We start from the raw sequence: 23,720 nt of genomic DNA, 5'->3' as shown, positions 1-23,720 counted from the left end.
AAAACGTGCTTCATTGTCGTTGTTTGAACGCTTGTTCTAGCTTATCATAGACAATACTGATGAGTGTTGTGTTTTACTTTCATAGTTAGATATATTGAGAATTGACAGGCAAGGTTTAAAATGCAAAAACTTGAGTCTCAAGGCTAAAAATGTGCTTTTGAAAGTAGCGATGTCTACAATTTAGACTGGGTCGCTTCATTGGAAACATCACGTGTGGCTTTGAACTTCACCCGTGAGTGTTGCTATTGTAACCGAAATGTAGCCAAATGTTTTTACTACCTAACTGTGTTGTTGAAATTGAAACTTTCCTTGATTAAGAAGTGATTATTCGGATACAAATACACGAAAAAGCACACGCGCTTGTAAGCGTGCAGCTATCAGCCACAACAAGCAAGGTGTCTCCTCCGACGTCCGCGCCTCCGGAGTATCAGCCGGGCCGTCTGTGGGGAAGTGTCATTCGCTCTCTGTGCTTCTCTCGTAGCTGACGTGAATTTTTACCACTCAAACTTACCACTATGGCTGATGCTGCTGCTGCCCCCGCTGCTGTCAAGACTCCCAAGAAGAAGGCTGCTGCCAAGCCTAAGAAGGCTGCCGCACATCCTACCTATTTGGAGATGATCAAGAAAGCTATTTCATCCCTGAAGGAGAGGGGTGGTTCTTCCCGACAGGCTGTTCTGAAATACATCTTGGCCAACTACAAGGTTGGTGACAACCAGGTGGCCATCAATGCTCGCATCAAGACTGCTTTGAAAAATGGAGTCAAGAACGGCGCACTGAAGCAATCAAAGGGAACTGGAGCCGCTGGATCATTCCGTCTTGGCGAGGCAAAGAAAGCCGAAAAACCCAAGAAGGCTAAGGCAGCTGCCAAACCAAAGAAGGCTGCCAAATCCCCCAAGAAAGTCAAGAAGCCAGCTGCTGCCAAGAAACCCAAAACAGCCACTAAGAAGGCCGCTAAGTCACCAAAGAAGGTGAAGGCTGCAGCCAAGCCCAAGAAGGCGAAGACACCCAAGAAGGCAGCAGCCAAACCCAAGAAGGTCAAGACCCCCAAGAAGAAGGCAGTCAAGCCAAAGAAGGCTTAAGCTCTCATTGTCACGCCTTCGCTCTACATTTCTGTGGTCCAAAGGCCCTTTTCAGGGCCATCCAAATACCCCAAAAGAAAACTTGAAAACACTGATAACAAAACAATAAATATTTATATTAGCAGTATAGCAGAAATAAAGTGCAGGTTCTTGTGGTAACAGAGATAACGTAGCAGCAACGCACATAACACGCATATGTGATGATGATAAAGGTACGTCAGGGATTTTATTGTGTGTGTGTGTTGGGGTGGGGGTGGGGGGTAGTGTGTCTTCACACTAATGACTGTTGTTATGCTTGTTTATTAACCCCCAAAATGGGTGTCTGTTGGAAAGTGAGGCGATTAGTGTCGTTGATAGATATAATATCCTTGAGTGCAGACTTCCTATGTGTGTAGCTGCACATGCACGTTGTGTTCAAAGGTGTAAAACGGCGATAAGGGCCAGACATCCGCGGGGTGTTTTACCGACACACGCCTCGCCTATGCACGACTTTTCATATAGAGCGCCAAGAGTTGTGCGCCCTTGGTCGTGTGCGTTTCGCCTAGCCCCCTACCTGCAACATGTCACATCTACCTGTTGTATGGCGAGAGAAATGTATGGAAATCCTTTCTAATAAGTCTAAAGTACGTTTGCAAGCGATCAGCTAGAACGGGGAACATAAAATAGCTGGTTTATCACACAGTCGCATCGTTTTTTTCCATATTTTTAAAGCGTGTCAACAGTGATCAGCTTGCTCACAGCTTTCAAAATACATTTTCCAGCAGCAAGCCAGTGAACTCCTATTGACAGGCGCTCTGTACGATCTAACTCTTTCTCCTTTTCTTATCTGTGTAGGCAAAGAGATGTGAGCCGAGACTTAACACGAACAACATTATGATTTTACATGTATATATTATATATTCATGCTTTGAAAGTAAGAAAGTAAGTAAAATAGTCAATTATCGGTGCACGCAAACACCTTTAAGTGGCGAAAAGGACGTACATGCCTTCAGAATAGTTGACGAGTTGGGTGAACTGACAACTGAATATGATCACATGTATAGTGGAAAAGTCCTTTCTGTAAAGGTATGTAAGAATACATGGCTGGCAGCTATGTCTTTGAGCAGACATGCATGAGTGGGTCCATTTACAAGGAAATAAAAGTGTATGATTACATCAGATGTGAATGAGGCAAGTGCACCTTATGGTCGAAAAAGAAAAAAGTGGGAATCGCATAGCAAAAATGTCTACTGCACCCGGTGTTCCCAGGCGGTCACCCATCCAAGTACTCTCCGGGCCCGACGTTGCTTAACTTCGGTGATCGGACGAGAACCGGTGTTTTCAACGTGGTATGGCCGTAGACAATGCTTATCGGCAAACTTTAGCTACATATACACACCGCACATTGGTAAAAAGACATTGCCATGAAAACAGCATGCTCGCGTTTTCAGCGGGTTCAGTAGACATGTTGTGTTTGTTGATTTATGATGTATATTTACAGGGATTAAAATCTACAAAATCTAGCCGTTGTAAAAACATGTGATCACTGTTTAACACGAGGCCCGGCACACTCGCTCACTCGATCCGGCCTCTCGTCTGAAACATTCACTTTTCGTTGATGCATGGTAGCCTATATTGTTCTGGTAATATTAACATCCAAACGACGAAGACCCCTACTAATATCGTGCTATTAAGACAGGCAAAAAGACTTAATCTGTGACGACCGATCGAGTGATCTAAACACCTACGTATATATGTTACTGTTCGGGGCTTCGCGCCCTAAGTGCTTGTGTCCCGAGATCCTCGTCTTAGTAGACTGTTTTCCTGAAAGTAAAATCCCCGTTACTTACTTGTTATGACAAAGTTAGTTTCAACTTTATTGAAGTGACCAAAATTATGTTTCCAGAAATATACTGTCAAATGTTTTCTGTTGCAAAATGGCGAAGTCGTCAGAAAAACGTGCTTCATTGTCGTTGTTTGAACGCTTGTTCTAGCTTATCATAGACAATACTGATGAGTGTTGTGTTTTACTTTCATAGTTAGATATATTGAGAATTGACAGGCAAGGTTTAAAATGCAAAAACTTGAGTCTCAAGGCTAAAAATGTGCTTTTGAAAGTAGCGATGTCTACAATTTAGACTGGGTCGCTTCATTGGAAACATCACGTGTGGCTTTGAACTTCACCCGTGAGTGTTGCTATTGTAACCGAAATGTAGCCAAATGTTTTTACTACCTAACTGTGTTGTTGAAATTGAAACTTTCCTTGATTAAGAAGTGATTATTCGGATACAAATACACGAAAAAGCACACGCGCTTGTAAGCGTGCAGCTATCAGCCACAACAAGCAAGGTGTCTCCTCCGACGTCCGCGCCTCCGGAGTATCAGCCGGGCCGTCTGTGGGGAAGTGTCATTCGCTCTCTGTGCTTCTCTCGTAGCTGACGTGAATTTTTACCACTCAAACTTACCACTATGGCTGATGCTGCTGCTGCCCCCGCTGCTGTCAAGACTCCCAAGAAGAAGGCTGCTGCCAAGCCTAAGAAGGCTGCCGCACATCCTACCTATTTGGAGATGATCAAGAAAGCTATTTCATCCCTGAAGGAGAGGGGTGGTTCTTCCCGACAGGCTGTTCTGAAATACATCTTGGCCAACTACAAGGTTGGTGACAACCAGGTGGCCATCAATGCTCGCATCAAGACTGCTTTGAAAAATGGAGTCAAGAACGGCGCACTGAAGCAATCAAAGGGAACTGGAGCCGCTGGATCATTCCGTCTTGGCGAGGCAAAGAAAGCCGAAAAACCCAAGAAGGCTAAGGCAGCTGCCAAACCAAAGAAGGCTGCCAAATCCCCCAAGAAAGTCAAGAAGCCAGCTGCTGCCAAGAAACCCAAAACAGCCACTAAGAAGGCCGCTAAGTCACCAAAGAAGGTGAAGGCTGCAGCCAAGCCCAAGAAGGCGAAGACACCCAAGAAGGCAGCAGCCAAACCCAAGAAGGTCAAGACCCCCAAGAAGAAGGCAGTCAAGCCAAAGAAGGCTTAAGCTCTCATTGTCACGCCTTCGCTCCACATTTCTGTGGTCCAAAGGCCCTTTTCAGGGCCATCCAAATACCCCAAAAGAAAACTTGAAAACACTGATAACAAAACAATAAATATTTATATTAGCAGTATAGCAGAAATAAAGTGCAGGTTCTTGTGGTAACAGAGATAACGTAGCAGCAACGCACATAACACGCATATGTGATGATGATAAAGGTACGTCAGGGATTTTATTGTGTGTGTGTGTTGGGGTGGGGGTGGGGGGTAGTGTGTCTTCACACTAATGACTGTTGTTATGCTTGTTTATTAACCCCCAAAATGGGTGTCTGTTGGAAAGTGAGGCGATTAGTGTCGTTGATAGATATAATATCCTTGAGTGCAGACTTCCTATGTGTGTAGCTGCACATGCACGTTGTGTTCAAAGGTGTAAAACGGCGATAAGGGCCAGACATCCGCGGGGTGTTTTACCGACACACGCCTCGCCTATGCACGACTTTTCATATAGAGCGCCAAGAGTTGTGCGCCCTTGGTCGTGTGCGTTTCGCCTAGCCCCCTACCTGCAACATGTCACATCTACCTGTTGTATGGCGAGAGAAATGTATGGAAATCCTTTCTAATAAGTCTAAAGTACGTTTGCAAGCGATCAGCTAGAACGGGGAACATAAAATAGCTGGTTTATCACACAGTCGCATCGTTTTTTTCCATATTTTTAAAGCGTGTCAACAGTGATCAGCTTGCTCACAGCTTTCAAAATACATTTTCCAGCAGCAAGCCAGTGAACTCCTATTGACAGGCGCTCTGTACGATCTAACTCTTTCTCCTTTTCTTATCTGTGTAGGCAAAGAGATGTGAGCCGAGACTTAACACGAACAACATTATGATTTTACATGTATATATTATATATTCATGCTTTGAAAGTAAGAAAGTAAGTAAAATAGTCAATTATCGGTGCACGCAAACACCTTTAAGTGGCGAAAAGGACGTACATGCCTTCAGAATAGTTGACGAGTTGGGTGAACTGACAACTGAATATGATCACATGTATAGTGGAAAAGTCCTTTCTGTAAAGGTATGTAAGAATACATGGCTGGCAGCTATGTCTTTGAGCAGACATGCATGAGTGGGTCCATTTACAAGGAAATAAAAGTGTATGATTACATCAGATGTGAATGAGGCAAGTGCACCTTATGGTCGAAAAAGAAAAAAGTGGGAATAGCATAGCAAAAAAGTCTACTGCACCCGGTGTTCCCAGGCGGTCACCCATCCAAGTACTCTCCGGTCCCGACGTTGCTTAACTTCGGTGATCGGACGAGAACCGGTGTTTTCAACGTGGTATGGCCGTAGACAATGCTTATCGGCAAACTTTAGCTACATATAGACACCGCACATTGGTAAAAAGACATTGCCATGAAAACAGCATGCTCGCGTTTTCAGCGGGTTCAGTAGACATGTTGTGTTTGTTGATTTATGATGTATATTTACAGGGATTAAAATCTACAAAATCTAGCCGTTGTAAAAACATGTGATCACTGTTTAACACGAGGCCCGGCACACTCGCTCACTCGATCCGGCCTCTCGTCTGAAACATTCACTTTTCGTTGATGCATGGTAGCCTATATTGTTCTGGTAATATTAACATCCAAACGACGAAGACCCCTACTAATATCGTGCTATTAAGACAGGCAAAAAGACTTAATCTGTGACGACCGATCGAGTGATCTAAACACCTATGTAAATATGTTACTGTTCGGGGCTTCGCGCCCTAAGTGCTTGTGTCCCGAGATCCTCGTCTTAGTAGACTGTTTTCCTGAAAGTAAAATCCCCGTTACTTACTTGTTATGACAAAGTTAGTTTCAACTTTATTGAAGTGACCAAAATTATGTTTCCAGAAATATACTGTCAAATGTTTTCTGTTGCAAAATGGCGAAGTCGTCAGAAAAACGTGCTTCATTGTCGTTGTTTGAACGCTTGTTCTAGCTTATCATAGACAATACTGATGAGTGTTGTGTTTTACTTTCATAGTTAGATATATTGAGAATTGACAGGCAAGGTTTAAAATGCAAAAACTTGAGTCTCAAGGCTAAAAATGTGCTTTTGAAAGTAGCGATGTCTACAATTTAGACTGGGTCGCTTCATTGGAAACATCACGTGTGGCTTTGAACTTCACCCGTGAGTGTTGCTATTGTAACCGAAATGTAGCCAAATGTTTTTACTACCTAACTGTGTTGTTGAAATTGAAACTTTCCTTGATTAAGAAGTGATTATTCGGATACAAATACACGAAAAAGCACACGCGCTTGTAAGCGTGCAGCTATCAGCCACAACAAGCAAGGTGTCTCCTCCGACGTCCGCGCCTCCGGAGTATCAGCCGGGCCGTCTGTGGGGAAGTGTCATTCGCTCTCTGTGCTTCTCTCGTAGCTGACGTGAATTTTTACCACTCAAACTTACCACTATGGCTGATGCTGCTGCTGCCCCCGCTGCTGTCAAGACTCCCAAGAAGAAGGCTGCTGCCAAGCCTAAGAAGGCTGCCGCACATCCTACCTATTTGGAGATGATCAAGAAAGCTATTTCATCCCTGAAGGAGAGGGGTGGTTCTTCCCGACAGGCTGTTCTGAAATACATCTTGGCCAACTACAAGGTTGGTGACAACCAGGTGGCCATCAATGCTCGCATCAAGACTGCTTTGAAAAATGGAGTCAAGAACGGCGCACTGAAGCAATCAAAGGGAACTGGAGCCGCTGGATCATTCCGTCTTGGCGAGGCAAAGAAAGCCGAAAAACCCAAGAAGGCTAAGGCAGCTGCCAAACCAAAGAAGGCTGCCAAATCCCCCAAGAAAGTCAAGAAGCCAGCTGCTGCCAAGAAACCCAAAACAGCCACTAAGAAGGCCGCTAAGTCACCAAAGAAGGTGAAGGCTGCAGCCAAGCCCAAGAAGGCGAAGACACCCAAGAAGGCAGCAGCCAAACCCAAGAAGGTCAAGACCCCCAAGAAGAAGGCAGTCAAGCCAAAGAAGGCTTAAGCTCTCATTGTCACGCCTTCGCTCCACATTTCTGTGGTCCAAAGGCCCTTTTCAGGGCCATCCAAATACCCCAAAAGAAAACTTGAAAACACTGATAACAAAACAATAAATATTTATATTAGCAGTATAGCAGAAATAAAGTGCAGGTTCTTGTGGTAACAGAGATAACGTAGCAGCAACGCACATAACACGCATATGTGATGATGATAAAGGTACGTCAGGGATTTTATTGTGTGTGTGTGTTGGGGTTGGGGTGGGGGGTAGTGTGTCTTCACACTAATGACTGTTGTTATGCTTGTTTATTAACCCCCAAAATGGGTGTCTGTTGGAAAGTGAGGCGATTAGTGTCGTTGATAGATATAATATCCTTGAGTGCAGACTTCCTATGTGTGTAGCTGCACATGCACGTTGTGTTCAAAGGTGTAAAACGGCGATAAGGGCCAGACATCCGCGGGGTGTTTTACCGACACACGCCTCGCCTATGCACGACTTTTCATATAGAGCGCCAAGAGTTGTGCGCCCTTGGTCGTGTGCGTTTCGCCTAGCCCCCTACCTGCAACATGTCACATCTACCTGTTGTATGGCGAGAGAAATGTATGGAAATCCTTTCTAATAAGTCTAAAGTACGTTTGCAAGCGATCAGCTAGAACGGGGAACATAAAATAGCTGGTTTATCACACAGTCGCATCGTTTTTTTCCATATTTTTAAAGCGTGTCAACAGTGATCAGCTTGCTCACAGCTTTCAAAATACATTTTCCAGCAGCAAGCCAGTGAACTCCTATTGACAGGCGCTCTGTACGATCTAACTCTTTCTCCTTTTCTTATCTGTGTAGGCAAAGAGATGTGAGCCGAGACTTAACACGAACAACATTATGATTTTACATGTATATATTATATATTCATGCTTTGAAAGTAAGAAAGTAAGTAAAATAGTCAATTATCGGTGCACGCAAACACCTTTAAGTGGCGAAAAGGACGTACATGCCTTCAGAATAGTTGACGAGTTGGGTGAACTGACAACTGAATATGATCACATGTATAGTGGAAAAGTCCTTTCTGTAAAGGTATGTAAGAATACATGGCTGGCAGCTATGTCTTTGAGCAGACATGCATGAGTGGGTCCATTTACAAGGAAATAAAAGTGTATGATTACATCAGATGTGAATGAGGCAAGTGCACCTTATGGTCGAAAAAGAAAAAAGTGGGAATAGCATAGCAAAAAAGTCTACTGCACCCGGTGTTCCCAGGCGGTCACCCATCCAAGTACTCTCCGGTCCCGACGTTGCTTAACTTCGGTGATCGGACGAGAACCGGTGTTTTCAACGTGGTATGGCCGTAGACAATGCATATCGGCAATCTTTAGCTACATATAGACACCGCACATTGGTAAAAAGACATTGCCATGAAAACAGCATGCTCGCGTTTTCAGCGGGTTCAGTAGACATGTTGTGTTTGTTGATTTATGATGTATATTTACAGGGATTAAAATCTACAAAATCTAGCCGTTGTAAAAACATGTGATCACTGTTTAACACGAGGCCCGGCACACTCGCTCACTCGATCCGGCCTCTCGTCTCAAACATTCACTTTTCGTTGATGCATGGTAGCCTATATTGTTCTGGTAATATTAACATCCAAACGACGAAGACCCCTACTAATATCGTGCTATTAAGACAGGCAAAAAGACTTAATCTGTGACGACCGATCGAGTGATCTAAACACCTATGTAAATATGTTACTGTTCGGGGCTTCGCGCCCTAAGTGCTTGTGTCCCGAGATCCTCGTCTTAGTAGACTGTTTTCCTGAAAGTAAAATCCCCGTTACTTACTTGTTATGACAAAGTTAGTTTCAACTTTATTGAAGTGACCAAAATTATGTTTCCAGAAATATACTGTCAAATGTTTTCTGTTGCAAAATGGCGAAGTCGTCAGAAAAACGTGCTTCATTGTCGTTGTTTGAACGCTTGTTCTAGCTTATCATAGACAATACTGATGAGTGTTGTGTTTTACTTTCATAGTTAGATATATTGAGAATTGACAGGCAAGGTTTAAAATGCAAAAACTTGAGTCTCAAGGCTAAAAATGTGCTTTTGAAAGTAGCGATGTCTACAATTTAGACTGGGTCGCTTCATTGGAAACATCACGTGTGGCTTTGAACTTCACCCGTGAGTGTTGCTATTGTAACCGAAATGTAGCCAAATGTTTTTACTACCTAACTGTGTTGTTGAAATTGAAACTTTCCTTGATTAAGAAGTGATTATTCGGATACAAATACACGAAAAAGCACACGCGCTTGTAAGCGTGCAGCTATCAGCCACAACAAGCAAGGTGTCTCCTCCGACGTCCGCGCCTCCGGAGTATCAGCCGGGCCGTCTGTGGGGAAGTGTCATTCGCTCTCTGTGCTTCTCTCGTAGCTGACGTGAATTTTTACCACTCAAACTTACCACTATGGCTGATGCTGCTGCTGCCCCCGCTGCTGTCAAGACTCCCAAGAAGAAGGCTGCTGCCAAGCCTAAGAAGGCTGCCGCACATCCTACCTATTTGGAGATGATCAAGAAAGCTATTTCATCCCTGAAGGAGAGGGGTGGTTCTTCCCGACAGGCTGTTCTGAAATACATCTTGGCCAACTACAAGGTTGGTGACAACCAGGTGGCCATCAATGCTCGCATCAAGACTGCTTTGAAAAATGGAGTCAAGAACGGCGCACTGAAGCAATCAAAGGGAACTGGAGCCGCTGGATCATTCCGTCTTGGCGAGGCAAAGAAAGCCGAAAAACCCAAGAAGGCTAAGGCAGCTGCCAAACCAAAGAAGGCTGCCAAATCCCCCAAGAAAGTCAAGAAGCCAGCTGCTGCCAAGAAACCCAAAACAGCCACTAAGAAGGCCGCTAAGTCACCAAAGAAGGTGAAGGCTGCAGCCAAGCCCAAGAAGGCGAAGACACCCAAGAAGGCAGCAGCCAAACCCAAGAAGGTCAAGACCCCCAAGAAGAAGGCAGTCAAGCCAAAGAAGGCTTAAGCTCTCATTGTCACGCCTTCGCTCCACATTTCTGTGGTCCAAAGGCCCTTTTCAGGGCCATCCAAATACCCCAAAAGAAAACTTGAAAACACTGATAACAAAACAATAAATATTTATATTAGCAGTATAGCAGAAATAAAGTGCAGGTTCTTGTGGTAACAGAGATAACGTAGCAGCAACGCACATAACACGCATATGTGATGATGATAAAGGTACGTCAGGGATTTTATTGTGTGTGTGTGTTGGGGTGGGGGTGGGGGGTAGTGTGTCTTCACACTAATGACTGTTGTTATGCTTGTTTATTAACCCCCAAAATGGGTGTCTGTTGGAAAGTGAGGCGATTAGTGTCGTTGATAGATATAATATCCTTGAGTGCAGACTTCCTATGTGTGTAGCTGCACATGCACGTTGTGTTCAAAGGTGTAAAACGGCGATAAGGGCCAGACATCCGCGGGGTGTTTTACCGACACACGCCTCGCCTATGCACGACTTTTCATATAGAGCGCCAAGAGTTGTGCGCCCTGGGTCGTGTGCGTTTCGCCTAGCCCCCTACCTGCAACATGTCACATCTACCTGTTGTATGGCGAGAGAAATGTATGGAAATCCTTTCTAATAAGTCTAAAGTACGTTTGCAAGCGATCAGCTAGAACGGGGAACATAAAATAGCTGGTTTATCACACAGTCGCATCGTTTTTTTCCATATTTTTAAAGCGTGTCAACAGTGATCAGCTTGCTCACAGCTTTCAAAATACATTTTCCAGCAGCAAGCCAGTGAACTCCTATTGACAGGCGCTCTGTACGATCTAACTCTTTCTCCTTTTCTTATCTGTGTAGGCAAAGAGATGTGAGCCGAGACTTAACACGAACAACATTATGATTTTACATGTATATATTATATATTCATGCTTTGAAAGTAAGAAAGTAAGTAAAATAGTCAATTATCGGTGCACGCAAACACCTTTAAGTGGCGAAAAGGACGTACATGCCTTCAGAATAGTTGACGAGTTGGGTGAACTGACAACTGAATATGATCACATGTATAGTGGAAAAGTCCTTTCTGTAAAGGTATGTAAGAATACATGGCTGGCAGCTATGTCTTTGAGCAGACATGCATGAGTGGGTCCATTTACAAGGAAATAAAAGTGTATGATTACATCAGATGTGAATGAGGCAAGTGCACCTTATGGTCGAAAAAGAAAAAAGTGGGAATCGCATAGCAAAAATGTCTACTGCACCCGGTGTTCCCAGGCGGTCACCCATCCAAGTACTCTCCGGTCCCGACGTTGCTTAACTTCGGTGATCGGACGAGAACCGGTGTTTTCAACGTGGTATGGCCGTAGACAATGCTTATCGGCAAACTTTAGCTACATATACACACCGCACATTGGTAAAAAGACATTGCCATGAAAACAGCATGCTCGCGTTTTCAGCGGGTTCAGTAGACATGTTGTGTTTGTTGATTTATGATGTATATTTACAGGGATTAAAATCTACAAAATCTAGCCGTTGTAAAAACATGTGATCACTGTTTAACACGAGGCCCGGCACACTCGCTCACTCGATCCGGCCTCTCGTCTCAAACATTCACTTTTCGTTGATGCATGGTAGCCTATATTGTTCTGGTAATATTAACATCCAAACGACGAAGACCCCTACTAATATCGTGCTATTAAGACAGGCAAAAAGACTTAATCTGTGACGACCGATCGAGTGATCTAAACACCTATGTAAATATGTTACTGTTCGGGGCTTCGCGCCCTAAGTGCTTGTGTCCCGAGATCCTCGTCTTAGTAGACTGTTTTCCTGAAAGTAAAATCCCCGTTACTTACTTGTTATGACAAAGTTAGTTTCAACTTTATTGAAGTGACCAAAATTATGTTTCCAGAAATATACTGTCAAATGTTTTCTGTTGCAAAATGGCGAAGTCGTCAGAAAAACGTGCTTCATTGTCGTTGTTTGAACGCTTGTTCTAGCTTATCATAGACAATACTGATGAGTGTTGTGTTTTACTTTCATAGTTAGATATATTGAGAATTGACAGGCAAGGTTTAAAATGCAAAAACTTGAGTCTCAAGGCTAAAAATGTGCTTTTGAAAGTAGCGATGTCTACAATTTAGACTGGGTCGCTTCATTGGAAACATCACGTGTGGCTTTGAACTTCACCCGTGAGTGTTGCTATTGTAACCGAAATGTAGCCAAATGTTTTTACTACCTAACTGTGTTGTTGAAATTGAAACTTTCCTTGATTAAGAAGTGATTATTCGGATACAAATACACGAAAAAGCACACGCGCTTGTAAGCGTGCAGCTATCAGCCACAACAAGCAAGGTGTCTCCTCCGACGTCCGCGCCTCCGGAGTATCAGCCGGGCCGTCTGTGGGGAAGTGTCATTCGCTCTCTGTGCTTCTCTCGTAGCTGACGTGAATTTTTACCACTCAAACTTACCACTATGGCTGATGCTGCTGCTGCCCCCGCTGCTGTCAAGACTCCCAAGAAGAAGGCTGCTGCCAAGCCTAAGAAGGCTGCCGCACATCCTACCTATTTGGAGATGATCAAGAAAGCTATTTCATCCCTGAAGGAGAGGGGTGGTTCTTCCCGACAGGCTGTTCTGAAATACATCTTGGCCAACTACAAGGTTGGTGACAACCAGGTGGCCATCAATGCTCGCATCAAGACTGCTTTGAAAAATGGAGTCAAGAACGGCGCACTGAAGCAATCAAAGGGAACTGGAGCCGCTGGATCATTCCGTCTTGGCGAGGCAAAGAAAGCCGAAAAACCCAAGAAGGCTAAGGCAGCTGCCAAACCAAAGAAGGCTGCCAAATCCCCCAAGAAAGTCAAGAAGCCAGCTGCTGCCAAGAAACCCAAAACAGCCACTAAGAAGGCCGCTAAGTCACCAAAGAAGGTGAAGGCTGCAGCCAAGCCCAAGAAGGCGAAGACACCCAAGAAGGCAGCAGCCAAACCCAAGAAGGTCAAGACCCCCAAGAAGAAGGCAGTCAAGCCAAAGAAGGCTTAAGCTCTCATTGTCACGCCTTCGCTCCACATTTCTGTGGTCCAAAGGCCCTTTTCAGGGCCATCCAAATACCCCAAAAGAAAACTTGAAAACACTGATAACAAAACAATAAATATTTATATTAGCAGTATAGCAGAAATAAAGTGCAGGTTCTTGTGGTAACAGAGATAACGTAGCAGCAACGCACATAACACGCATATGTGATGATGATAAAGGTACGTCAGGGATTTTATTGTGTGTGTGTGTTGGGGTGGGGGTGGGGGGTAGTGTGTCTTCACACTAATGACTGTTGTTATGCTTGTTTATTAACCCCCAAAATGGGTGTCTGTTGGAAAGTGAGGCGATTAGTGTCGTTGATAGATATAATATCCTTGAGTGCAGACTTCCTATGTGTGTAGCTGCACATGCACGTTGTGTTCAAAGGTGTAAAACGGCGATAAGGGCCAGACATCCGCGGGGTGTTTTACCGACACACGCCTCGCCTATGCACGACTTTTCATATAGAGCGCCAAGAGTTGTGCGCCCTTGGTCGTGTGCGTTTCGCCTAGCCCCCTACCTGCAACATGTCACATCTACCTGTTGTATGGCGAGAGAAATGTATGGAAATCCTTTCTAATAAGTCTAAAGTACGTTTGCAAGCGATCAGCTAGAACGGGGAACATAAAATAGCTGGTTTATCACACAGTCGCATCGTTTTTTTCCATATTTTTAAAGCGTGTCAACAGTGATCAGCTTGCTCACAGCTTTCAAAATACATTTTCCAGCAGCAAGCCAGTGAACTCCTATTGACAGGCGCTCTGTACGATCTAACTCTTTCTCCTTTTCTTATCTGTGTAGGCAAAGAGATGTGAGCCGAGACTTAACACGAACAACATTATGATTTTACATGTATATATTATATATTCATGCTTTGAAAGTAAGAAAGTAAGTAAAATAGTCAATTATCGGTGCACGCAAACACCTTTAAGTGGCGAAAAGGACGTACATGCCTTCAGAATAGTTGACGAGTTGGGTGAACTGACAACTGAATATGATCACATGTATAGTGGAAAAGTCCTTTCTGTAAAGGTATGTAAGAATACATGGCTGGCAGCTATGTCTTTGAGCAGACATGCATGAGTGGGTCCATTTACAAGGAAATAAAAGTGTATGATTACATCAGATGTGAATGAGGCAAGTGCACCTTATGGTCGAAAAAGAAAAAAGTGGGAATAGCATAGCAAAAAAGTCTACTGCACCCGGTGTTCCCAGGCGGTCACCCATCCAAGTACTCTCCGGTCCCGACGTTGCTTAACTTCGGTGATCGGACGAGAACCGGTGTTTTCAACGTGGTATGGCCGTAGACAATGCATATCGGCAATCTTTAGCTACATATAGACACCGCACATTGGTAAAAAGACATTGCCATGAAAACAGCATGCTCGCGTTTTCAGCGGGTTCAGTAGACATGTTGTGTTTGTTGATTTATGATGTATATTTACAGGGATTAAAATCTACAAAATCTAGCCGTTGTAAAAACATGTGATCACTGTTTAACACGAGGCCCGGCACACTCGCTCACTCGATCCGGCCTCTCGTCTCAAACATTCACTTTTCGTTGATGCATGGTAGCCTATATTGTTCTGGTAATATTAACATCCAAACGACGAAGACCCCTACTAATATCGTGCTATTAAGACAGGCAAAAAGACTTAATCTGTGACGACCGATCGAGTGATCTAAACACCTATGTAAATATGTTACTGTTCGGGGCTTCGCGCCCTAAGTGCTTGTGTCCCGAGATCCTCGTCTTAGTAGACTGTTTTCCTGAAAGTAAAATCCCCGTTACTTACTTGTTATGACAAAGTTAGTTTCAACTTTATTGAAGTGACCAAAATTATGTTTCCAGAAATATACTGTCAAATGTTTTCTGTTGCAAAATGGCGAAGTCGTCAGAAAAACGTGCTTCATTGTCGTTGTTTGAACGCTTGTTCTAGCTTATCATAGACAATACTGATGAGTGTTGTGTTTTACTTTCATAGTTAGATATATTGAGAATTGACAGGCAAGGTTTAAAATGCAAAAACTTGAGTCTCAAGGCTAAAAATGTGCTTTTGAAAGTAGCGATGTCTACAATTTAGACTGGGTCGCTTCATTGGAAACATCACGTGTGGCTTTGAACTTCACCCGTGAGTGTTGCTATTGTAACCGAAATGTAGCCAAATGTTTTTACTACCTAACTGTGTTGTTGAAATTGAAACTTTCCTTGATTAAGAAGTGATTATTCGGATACAAATACACGAAAAAGCACACGCGCTTGTAAGCGTGCAGCTATCAGCCACAACAAGCAAGGTGTCTCCTCCGACGTCCGCGCCTCCGGAGTATCAGCCGGGCCGTCTGTGGGGAAGTGTCATTCGCTCTCTGTGCTTCTCTCGTAGCTGACGTGAATTTTTACCACTCAAACTTACCACTATGGCTGATGCTGCTGCTGCCCCCGCTGCTGTCAAGACTCCCAAGAAGAAGGCTGCTGCCAAGCCTAAGAAGGCTGCCGCACATCCTACCTATTTGGAGATGATCAAGAAAGCTATTTCATCCCTGAAGGAGAGGGGTGGTTCTTCCCGACAGGCTGTTCTGAAATACATCTTGGCCAACTACAAGGTTGGTGACAACCAGGTGGCCATCAATGCTCGCATCAAGACTGCTTTGAAAAATGGAGTCAAGAACGGCGCACTGAAGCAATCAAAGGGAACTGGAGCCGCTGGATCATTCCGTCTTGGCGAGGCAAAGAAAGCCGAAAAACCCAAGAAGGCTAAGGCAGCTGCCAAACCAAAGAAGGCTGCCAAATCCCCCAAGAAAGTCAAGAAGCCAGCTGCTGCCAAGAAACCCAAAACAGCCACTAAGAAGGCCGCTAAGTCACCAAAGAAGGTGAAGGCTGCAGCCAAGCCCAAGAAGGCGAAGACACCCAAGAAGGCAGCAGCCAAACCCAAGAAGGTCAAGACCCCCAAGAAGAAGGCAGTCAAGCCAAAGAAGGCTTAAGCTCTCATTGTCACGCCTTCGCTCCACATTTCTGTGGTCCAAAGGCCCTTTTCAGGGCCATCCAAATACCCCAAAAGAAAACTTGAAAACACTGATAACAAAACAATAAATATTTATATTAGCAGTATAGCAGAAATAAAGTGCAGGTTCTTGTGGTAACAGAGATAACGTAGCAGCAACGCACATAACACGCATATGTGATGATGATAAAGGTACGTCAGGGATTTTATTGTGTGTGTGTGTTGGGGTGGGGGTGGGGGGTAGTGTGTCTTCACACTAATGACTGTTGTTATGCTTGTTTATTAACCCCCAAAATGGGTGTCTGTTGGAAAGTGAGGCGATTAGTGTCGTTGATAGATATAATATCCTTGAGTGCAGACTTCCTATGTGTGTAGCTGCACATGCACGTTGTGTTCAAAGGTGTAAAACGGCGATAAGGGCCAGACATCCGCGGGGTGTTTTACCGACACACGCCTCGCCTATGCACGACTTTTCATATAGAGCGCCAAGAGTTGTGCGCCCTTGGTCGTGTGCGTTTCGCCTAGCCCCCTACCTGCAACATGTCACATCTACCTGTTGTATGGCGAGAGAAATGTATGGAAATCCTTTCTAATAAGTCTAAAGTACGTTTGCAAGCGATCAGCTAGAACGGGGAACATAAAATAGCTGGTTTATCACACAGTCGCATCGTTTTTTTCCATATTTTTAAAGCGTGTCAACAGTGATCAGCTTGCTCACAGCTTTCAAAATACATTTTCCAGCAGCAAGCCAGTGAACTCCTATTGACAGGCGCTCTGTACGATCTAACTCTTTCTCCTTTTCTTATCTGTGTAGGCAAAGAGATGTGAGCCGAGACTTAACACGAACAACATTATGATTTTACATGTATATATTATATATTCATGCTTTGAAAGTAAGAAAGTAAGTAAAATAGTCAATTATCGGTGCACGCAAACACCTTTAAGTGGCGAAAAGGACGTACATGCCTTCAGAATAGTTGACGAGTTGGGTGAACTGACAACTGAATATGATCACATGTATAGTGGAAAAGTCCTTTCTGTAAAGGTATGTAAGAATACATGGCTGGCAGCTATGTCTTTGAGCAGACATGCATGAGTGGGTCCATTTACAAGGAAATAAAAGTGTATGATTACATCAGATGTGAATGAGGCAAGTGCACCTTATGGTCGAAAAAGAAAAAAGTGGGAATCGCATAGCAAAAATGTCTACTGCACCCGGTGTTCCCAGGCGGTCACCCATCCAAGTACTCTCCGGGCCCGACGTTGCTTAACTTCGGTGATCGGACGAGAACCGGTGTTTTCAACGTGGTATGGCCGTAGACAATGCTTATCGGCAAACTTTAGCTACATATACACACCGCACATTGGTAAAAAGACATTGCCATGAAAACAGCATGCTCGCGTTTTCAGCGGGTTCAGTAGACATGTTGTGTTTGTTGATTTATGATGTATATTTACAGGGATTAAAATCTACAAAATCTAGCCGTTGTAAAAACATGTGATCACTGTTTAACACGAGGCCCGGCACACTCGCTCACTCGATCCGGCCTCTCGTCTGAAACATTCACTTTTCGTTGATGCATGGTAGCCTATATTGTTCTGGTAATATTAACATCCAAACGACGAAGACCCCTACTAATATCGTGCTATTAAGACAGGCAAAAAGACTTAATCTGTGACGACCGATCGAGTGATCTAAACACCTATGTATATATGTTACTGTTCGGGGCTTCGCGCCCTAAGTGCTTGTGTCCCGAGATCCTCGTCTTAGTAGACTGTTTTCCTGAAAGTAAAATCCCCGTTACTTACTTGTTATGACAAAGTTAGTTTCAACTTTATTGAAGTGACCAAAATTATGTTTCCAGAAATATACTGTCAAATGTTTTCTGTTGCAAAATGGCGAAGTCGTCAGAAAAACGTGCTTCATTGTCGTTGTTTGAACGCTTGTTCTAGCTTATCATAGACAATACTGATGAGTGTTGTGTTTTACTTTCATAGTTAGATATATTGAGAATTGACAGGCAAGGTTTAAAATGCAAAAACTTGAGTCTCAAGGCTAAAAATGTGCTTTTGAAAGTAGCGATGTCTACAATTTAGACTGGGTCGCTTCATTGGAAACATCACGTGTGGCTTTGAACTTCACCCGTGAGTGTTGCTATTGTAACCGAAATGTAGCCAAATGTTTTTACTACCTAACTGTGTTGTTGAAATTGAAACTTTCCTTGATTAAGAAGTGATTATTCGGATACAAATACACGAAAAAGCACACGCGCTTGTAAGCGTGCAGCTATCAGCCACAACAAGCAAGGTGTCTCCTCCGACGTCCGCGCCTCCGGAGTATCAGCCGGGCCGTCTGTGGGGAAGTGTCATTCGCTCTCTGTGCTTCTCTCGTAGCTGACGTGAATTTTTACCACTCAAACTTACCACTATGGCTGATGCTGCTGCTGCCCCCGCTGCTGTCAAGACTCCCAAGAAGAAGGCTGCTGCCAAGCCTAAGAAGGCTGCCGCACATCCTACCTATTTGGAGATGATCAAGAAAGCTATTTCATCCCTGAAGGAGAGGGGTGGTTCTTCCCGACAGGCTGTTCTGAAATACATCTTGGCCAACTACAAGGTTGGTGACAACCAGGTGGCCATCAATGCTCGCATCAAGACTGCTTTGAAAAATGGAGTCAAGAACGGCGCACTGAAGCAATCAAAGGGAACTGGAGCCGCTGGATCATTCCGTCTTGGCGAGGCAAAGAAAGCCGAAAAACCCAAGAAGGCTAAGGCAGCTGCCAAACCAAAGAAGGCTGCCAAATCCCCCAAGAAAGTCAAGAAGCCAGCTGCTGCCAAGAAACCCAAAACAGCCACTAAGAAGGCCGCTAAGTCACCAAAGAAGGTGAAGGCTGCAGCCAAGCCCAAGAAGGCGAAGACACCCAAGAAGGCAGCAGCCAAACCCAAGAAGGTCAAGACCCCCAAGAAGAAGGCAGTCAAGCCAAAGAAGGCTTAAGCTCTCATTGTCACGCCTTCGCTCCACATTTCTGTGGTCCAAAGGCCCTTTTCAGGGCCATCCAAATACCCCAAAAGAAAACTTGAAAACACTGATAACAAAACAATAAATATTTATATTAGCAGTATAGCAGAAATAAAGTGCAGGTTCTTGTGGTAACAGAGATAACGTAGCAGCAACGCACATAACACGCATATGTGATGATGATAAAGGTACGTCAGGGATTTTATTGTGTGTGTGTGTTGGGGTGGGGGTGGGGGGTAGTGTGTCTTCACACTAATGACTGTTGTTATGCTTGTTTATTAACCCCCAAAATGGGTGTCTGTTGGAAAGTGAGGCGATTAGTGTCGTTGATAGATATAATATCCTTGAGTGCAGACTTCCTATGTGTGTAGCTGCACATGCACGTTGTGTTCAAAGGTGTAAAACGGCGATAAGGGCCAGACATCCGCGGGGTGTTTTACCGACACACGCCTCGCCTATGCACGACTTTTCATATAGAGCGCCAAGAGTTGTGCGCCCTTGGTCGTGTGCGTTTCGCCTAGCCCCCTACCTGCAACATGTCACATCTACCTGTTGTATGGCGAGAGAAATGTATGGAAATCCTTTCTAATAAGTCTAAAGTACGTTTGCAAGCGATCAGCTAGAACGGGGAACATAAAATAGCTGGTTTATCACACAGTCGCATCGTTTTTTTTCCATATTTTTAAAGCGTGTCAACAGTGATCAGCTTGCTCACAGCTTTCAAAATACATTTTCCAGCAGCAAGCCAGTGAACTCCTATTGACAGGCGCTCTGTACGATCTAACTCTTTCTCCTTTTCTTATCTGTGTAGGCAAAGAGATGTGAGCCGAGACTTAACACGAACAACATTATGATTTTACATGTATATATTATATATTCATGCTTTGAAAGTAAGAAAGTAAGTAAAATAGTCAATTATCGGTGCACGCAAACACCTTTAAGTGGCGAAAAGGACGTACATGCCTTCAGAATAGTTGACGAGTTGGGTGAACTGACAACTGAATATGATCACATGTATAGTGGAAAAGTCCTTTCTGTAAAGGTATGTAAGAATACATGGCTGGCAGCTATGTCTTTGAGCAGACATGCATGAGTGGGTCCATTTACAAGGAAATAAAAGTGTATGATTACATCAGATGTGAATGAGGCAAGTGCACCTTATGGTCGAAAAAGAAAAAAGTGGGAATCGCATAGCAAAAATGTCTACTGCACCCGGTGTTCCCAGGCGGTCACCCATCCAAGTACTCTCCGGGCCCGACGTTGCTTAACTTCGGTGATCGGACGAGAACCGGTGTTTTCAACGTGGTATGGCCGTAGACAATGCTTATCGGCAAACTTTAGCTACATATACACACCGCACATTGGTAAAAAGACATTGCCATGAAAACAGCATGCTCGCGTTTTCAGCGGGTTCAGTAGACATGTTGTGTTTGTTGATTTATGATGTATATTTACAGGGATTAAAATCTACAAAATCTAGCCGTTGTAAAAACATGTGATCACTGTTTAACACGAGGCCCGGCACACTCGCTCACTCGATCCGGCCTCTCGTCTGAAACATTCACTTTTCGTTGATGCATGGTAGCCTATATTGTTCTGGTAATATTAACATCCAAACGACGAAGACCCCTACTAATATCGTGCTATTAAGACAGGCAAAAAGACTTAATCTGTGACGACCGATCGAGTGATCTAAACACCTATGTATATATGTTACTGTTCGGGGCTTCGCGCCCTAAGTGCTTGTGTCCCGAGATCCTCGTCTTAGTAGACTGTTTTCCTGAAAGTAAAATCCCCGTTACTTACTTGTTATGACAAAGTTAGTTTCAACTTTATTGAAGTGACCAAAATTATGTTTCCAGAAATATACTGTCAAATGTTTTCTGTTGCAAAATGGCGAAGTCGTCAGAAAAACGTGCTTCATTGTCGTTGTTTGAACGCTTGTTCTAGCTTATCATAGACAATACTGATGAGTGTTGTGTTTTACTTTCATAGTTAGATATATTGAGAATTGACAGGCAACGTTTAAAATGCAAAAACTTGAGTCTCAAGGCTAAAAATGTGCTTTTGAAAGTAGCGATGTCTACAATTTAGACTGGGTCGCTTCATTGGAAACATCACGTGTGGCTTTGAACTTCACCCGTGAGTGTTGCTATTGTAACCGAAATGTAGCCAAATGTTTTTACTACCTAACTGTGTTGTTGAAATTGAAACTTTCCTTGATTAAGAAGTGATTATTCGGATACAAATACACGAAAAAGCACACGCGCTTGTAAGCGTGCAGCTATCAGCCACAACAAGCAAGGTGTCTCCTCCGACGTCCGCGCCTCCGGAGTATCAGCCGGGCCGTCTGTGGGGAAGTGTCATTCGCTCTCTGTGCTTCTCTCGTAGCTGACGTGAATTTTTACCACTCAAACTTACCACTATGGCTGATGCTGCTGCTGCCCCCGCTGCTGTCAAGACTCCCAAGAAGAAGGCTGCTGCCAAGCCTAAGAAGGCTGCCGCACATCCTACCTATTTGGAGATGATCAAGAAAGCTATTTCATCCCTGAAGGAGAGGGGTGGTTCTTCCCGACAGGCTGTTCTGAAATACATCTTGGCCAACTACAAGGTTGGTGACAACCAGGTGGCCATCAATGCTCGCATCAAGACTGCTTTGAAAAATGGAGTCAAGAACGGCGCACTGAAGCAATCAAAGGGAACTGGAGCCGCTGGATCATTCCGTCTTGGCGAGGCAAAGAAAGCCGAAAAACCCAAGAAGGCTAAGGCAGCTGCCAAACCAAAGAAGGCTGCCAAATCCCCCAAGAAAGTCAAGAAGCCAGCTGCTGCCAAGAAACCCAAAACAGCCACTAAGAAGGCCGCTAAGTCACCAAAGAAGGTGAAGGCTGCAGCCAAGCCCAAGAAGGCGAAGACACCCAAGAAGGCAGCAGCCAAACCCAAGAAGGTCAAGACCCCCAAGAAGAAGGCAGTCAAGCCAAAGAAGGCTTAAGCTCTCATTGTCACGCCTTCGCTCCACATTTCTGTGGTCCAAAGGCCCTTTTCAGGGCCATCCAAATACCCCAAAAGAAAACTTGAAAACACTGATAACAAAACAATAAATATTTATATTAGCAGTATAGCAGAAATAAAGTGCAGGTTCTTGTGGTAACAGAGATAACGTAGCAGCAACGCACATAACACGCATATGTGATGATGATAAAGGTACGTCAGGGATTTTATTGTGTGTGTGTGTTGGGGTGGGGGTGGGGGGTAGTGTGTCTTCACACTAATGACTGTTGTTATGCTTGTTTATTAACCCCCAAAATGGGTGTCTGTTGGAAAGTGAGGCGATTAGTGTCGTTGATAGATATAATATCCTTGAGTGCAGACTTCCTATGTGTGTAGCTGCACATGCACGTTGTGTTCAAAGGTGTAAAACGGCGATAAGGGCCAGACATCCGCGGGGTGTTTTACCGACACACGCCTCGCCTATGCACGACTTTTCATATAGAGCGCCAAGAGTTGTGCGCCCTTGGTCGTGTGCGTTTCGCCTAGCCCCCTACCTGCAACATGTCACATCTACCTGTTGTATGGCGAGAGAAATGTATGGAAATCCTTTCTAATAAGTCTAAAGTACGTTTGCAAGCGATCAGCTAGAACGGGGAACATAAAATAGCTGGTTTATCACACAGTCGCATCGTTTTTTTCCATATTTTTAAAGCGTGTCAACAGTGATCAGCTTGCTCACAGCTTTCAAAATACATTTTCCAGCAGCAAGCCAGTGAACTCCTATTGACAGGCGCTCTGTACGATCTAACTCTTTCTCCTTTTCTTATCTGTGTAGGCAAAGAGATGTGAGCCGAGACTTAACACGAACAACATTATGATTTTACATGTATATATTATATATTCATGCTTTGAAAGTAAGAAAGTAAGTAAAATAGTCAATTATCGGTGCACGCAAACACCTTTAAGTGGCGAAAAGGACGTACATGCCTTCAGAATAGTTGACGAGTTGGGTGAACTGACAACTGAATATGATCACATGTATAGTGGAAAAGTCCTTTCTGTAAAGGTATGTAAGAATACATGGCTGGCAGCTATGTCTTTGAGCAGACATGCATGAGTGGGTCCATTTACAAGGAAATAAAAGTGTATGATTACATCAGATGTGAATGAGGCAAGTGCACCTTATGGTCGAAAAAGAAAAAAGTGGGAATCGCATAGCAAAAATGTCTACTGCACCCGGTGTTCCCAGGCGGTCACCCATCCAAGTACTCTCCGGGCCCGACGTTGCTTAACTTCGGTGATCGGACGAGAACCGGTGTTTTCAACGTGGTATGGCCGTAGACAATGCTTATCGGCAAACTTTAGCTACATATACACACCGCACATTGGTAAAAAGACATTGCCATGAAAACAGCATGCTCGCGTTTTCAGCGGGTTCAGTAGACATGTTGTGTTTGTTGATTTATGATGTATATTTACAGGGATTAAAATCTACAAAATCTAGCCGTTGTAAAAACATGTGATCACTGTTTAACACGAGGCCCGGCACACTCGCTC

At 44.1% G+C, this 23,720-nt stretch overlaps 8 protein-coding genes and 8 non-coding genes across 16 annotated transcripts; 8 read left to right on the top strand and 8 right to left on the bottom strand.

Annotated features, from left to right (window-relative positions):
- Window positions 1-515: 515 nt before the first annotated feature.
- LOC139441769 (histone 24-like) lies at window positions 516-1,028 on the top strand (the record flags this gene model as incomplete). Its single annotated transcript, XM_071222552.1, has 1 exon — window positions 516-1,028. A coding segment is annotated over exon 1 (513 nt), but the record flags the coding sequence as incomplete, so codon positions are not given.
- Window positions 1,029-2,302: 1,274 nt separating this feature from the next.
- Window positions 2,303-2,421, bottom strand: LOC139441796 (5S ribosomal RNA). The gene has a single exon (XR_011651655.1). It is a non-coding gene; the product is annotated as a 5S ribosomal RNA (ribosomal RNA).
- A 1,106-nt stretch (window positions 2,422-3,527) lies between these two features.
- Window positions 3,528-4,040, top strand: LOC139441772 (histone 24-like; the record flags this gene model as incomplete). The annotated part of the gene is made up of 1 exon (XM_071222554.1): window positions 3,528-4,040. A coding segment is annotated over exon 1 (513 nt), but the record flags the coding sequence as incomplete, so codon positions are not given.
- A 1,274-nt stretch (window positions 4,041-5,314) lies between these two features.
- LOC139441799 (5S ribosomal RNA) lies at window positions 5,315-5,433 on the bottom strand. Its single transcript, XR_011651658.1, has one exon. It is a non-coding gene; the product is annotated as a 5S ribosomal RNA (ribosomal RNA).
- Window positions 5,434-6,539: 1,106 nt separating this feature from the next.
- LOC139441770 (histone 24-like) lies at window positions 6,540-7,052 on the top strand (the record flags this gene model as incomplete). Its single annotated transcript, XM_071222553.1, has 1 exon — window positions 6,540-7,052. A coding segment is annotated over exon 1 (513 nt), but the record flags the coding sequence as incomplete, so codon positions are not given.
- A 1,274-nt stretch (window positions 7,053-8,326) lies between these two features.
- Window positions 8,327-8,445, bottom strand: LOC139441798 (5S ribosomal RNA). The gene has a single exon (XR_011651657.1). It is a non-coding gene; the product is annotated as a 5S ribosomal RNA (ribosomal RNA).
- Window positions 8,446-9,551: 1,106 nt separating this feature from the next.
- LOC139441774 (histone 24-like) lies at window positions 9,552-10,064 on the top strand (the record flags this gene model as incomplete). The annotated part of the gene is made up of 1 exon (XM_071222556.1): window positions 9,552-10,064. A coding segment is annotated over exon 1 (513 nt), but the record flags the coding sequence as incomplete, so codon positions are not given.
- Window positions 10,065-11,338: 1,274 nt separating this feature from the next.
- On the bottom strand, window positions 11,339-11,457 carry LOC139441807 (5S ribosomal RNA). The gene has a single exon (XR_011651665.1). It is a non-coding gene; the product is annotated as a 5S ribosomal RNA (ribosomal RNA).
- A 1,106-nt stretch (window positions 11,458-12,563) lies between these two features.
- On the top strand, window positions 12,564-13,076 carry LOC139441773 (histone 24-like; the record flags this gene model as incomplete). The annotated part of the gene is made up of 1 exon (XM_071222555.1): window positions 12,564-13,076. A coding segment is annotated over exon 1 (513 nt), but the record flags the coding sequence as incomplete, so codon positions are not given.
- A 1,274-nt stretch (window positions 13,077-14,350) lies between these two features.
- LOC139441797 (5S ribosomal RNA) lies at window positions 14,351-14,469 on the bottom strand. Its single transcript, XR_011651656.1, has one exon. It is a non-coding gene; the product is annotated as a 5S ribosomal RNA (ribosomal RNA).
- Window positions 14,470-15,575: 1,106 nt separating this feature from the next.
- LOC139441775 (histone 24-like) lies at window positions 15,576-16,088 on the top strand (the record flags this gene model as incomplete). The annotated part of the gene is made up of 1 exon (XM_071222557.1): window positions 15,576-16,088. A coding segment is annotated over exon 1 (513 nt), but the record flags the coding sequence as incomplete, so codon positions are not given.
- Window positions 16,089-17,362: 1,274 nt separating this feature from the next.
- On the bottom strand, window positions 17,363-17,481 carry LOC139441795 (5S ribosomal RNA). The gene has a single exon (XR_011651654.1). It is a non-coding gene; the product is annotated as a 5S ribosomal RNA (ribosomal RNA).
- Window positions 17,482-18,587: 1,106 nt separating this feature from the next.
- On the top strand, window positions 18,588-19,100 carry LOC139441776 (histone 24-like; the record flags this gene model as incomplete). The annotated part of the gene is made up of 1 exon (XM_071222558.1): window positions 18,588-19,100. A coding segment is annotated over exon 1 (513 nt), but the record flags the coding sequence as incomplete, so codon positions are not given.
- Window positions 19,101-20,375: 1,275 nt separating this feature from the next.
- LOC139441794 (5S ribosomal RNA) lies at window positions 20,376-20,494 on the bottom strand. The gene has a single exon (XR_011651653.1). It is a non-coding gene; the product is annotated as a 5S ribosomal RNA (ribosomal RNA).
- Window positions 20,495-21,600: 1,106 nt separating this feature from the next.
- Window positions 21,601-22,113, top strand: LOC139441777 (histone 24-like; the record flags this gene model as incomplete). The annotated part of the gene is made up of 1 exon (XM_071222559.1): window positions 21,601-22,113. A coding segment is annotated over exon 1 (513 nt), but the record flags the coding sequence as incomplete, so codon positions are not given.
- A 1,274-nt stretch (window positions 22,114-23,387) lies between these two features.
- LOC139441792 (5S ribosomal RNA) lies at window positions 23,388-23,506 on the bottom strand. The gene has a single exon (XR_011651652.1). It is a non-coding gene; the product is annotated as a 5S ribosomal RNA (ribosomal RNA).
- Window positions 23,507-23,720: the final 214 nt, after the last annotated feature.

This window comes from Haliotis cracherodii, unplaced genomic scaffold (assembly GCF_022045235.1).
Source record: "Haliotis cracherodii isolate W230 unplaced genomic scaffold, xgHalCrac1.p SCAF_44, whole genome shotgun sequence".
Lineage (NCBI taxonomy): Eukaryota > Metazoa > Mollusca > Gastropoda > Lepetellida > Haliotidae > Haliotis > Haliotis cracherodii.
This window is presented reverse-complemented; position numbering and strand designations above follow the sequence as displayed.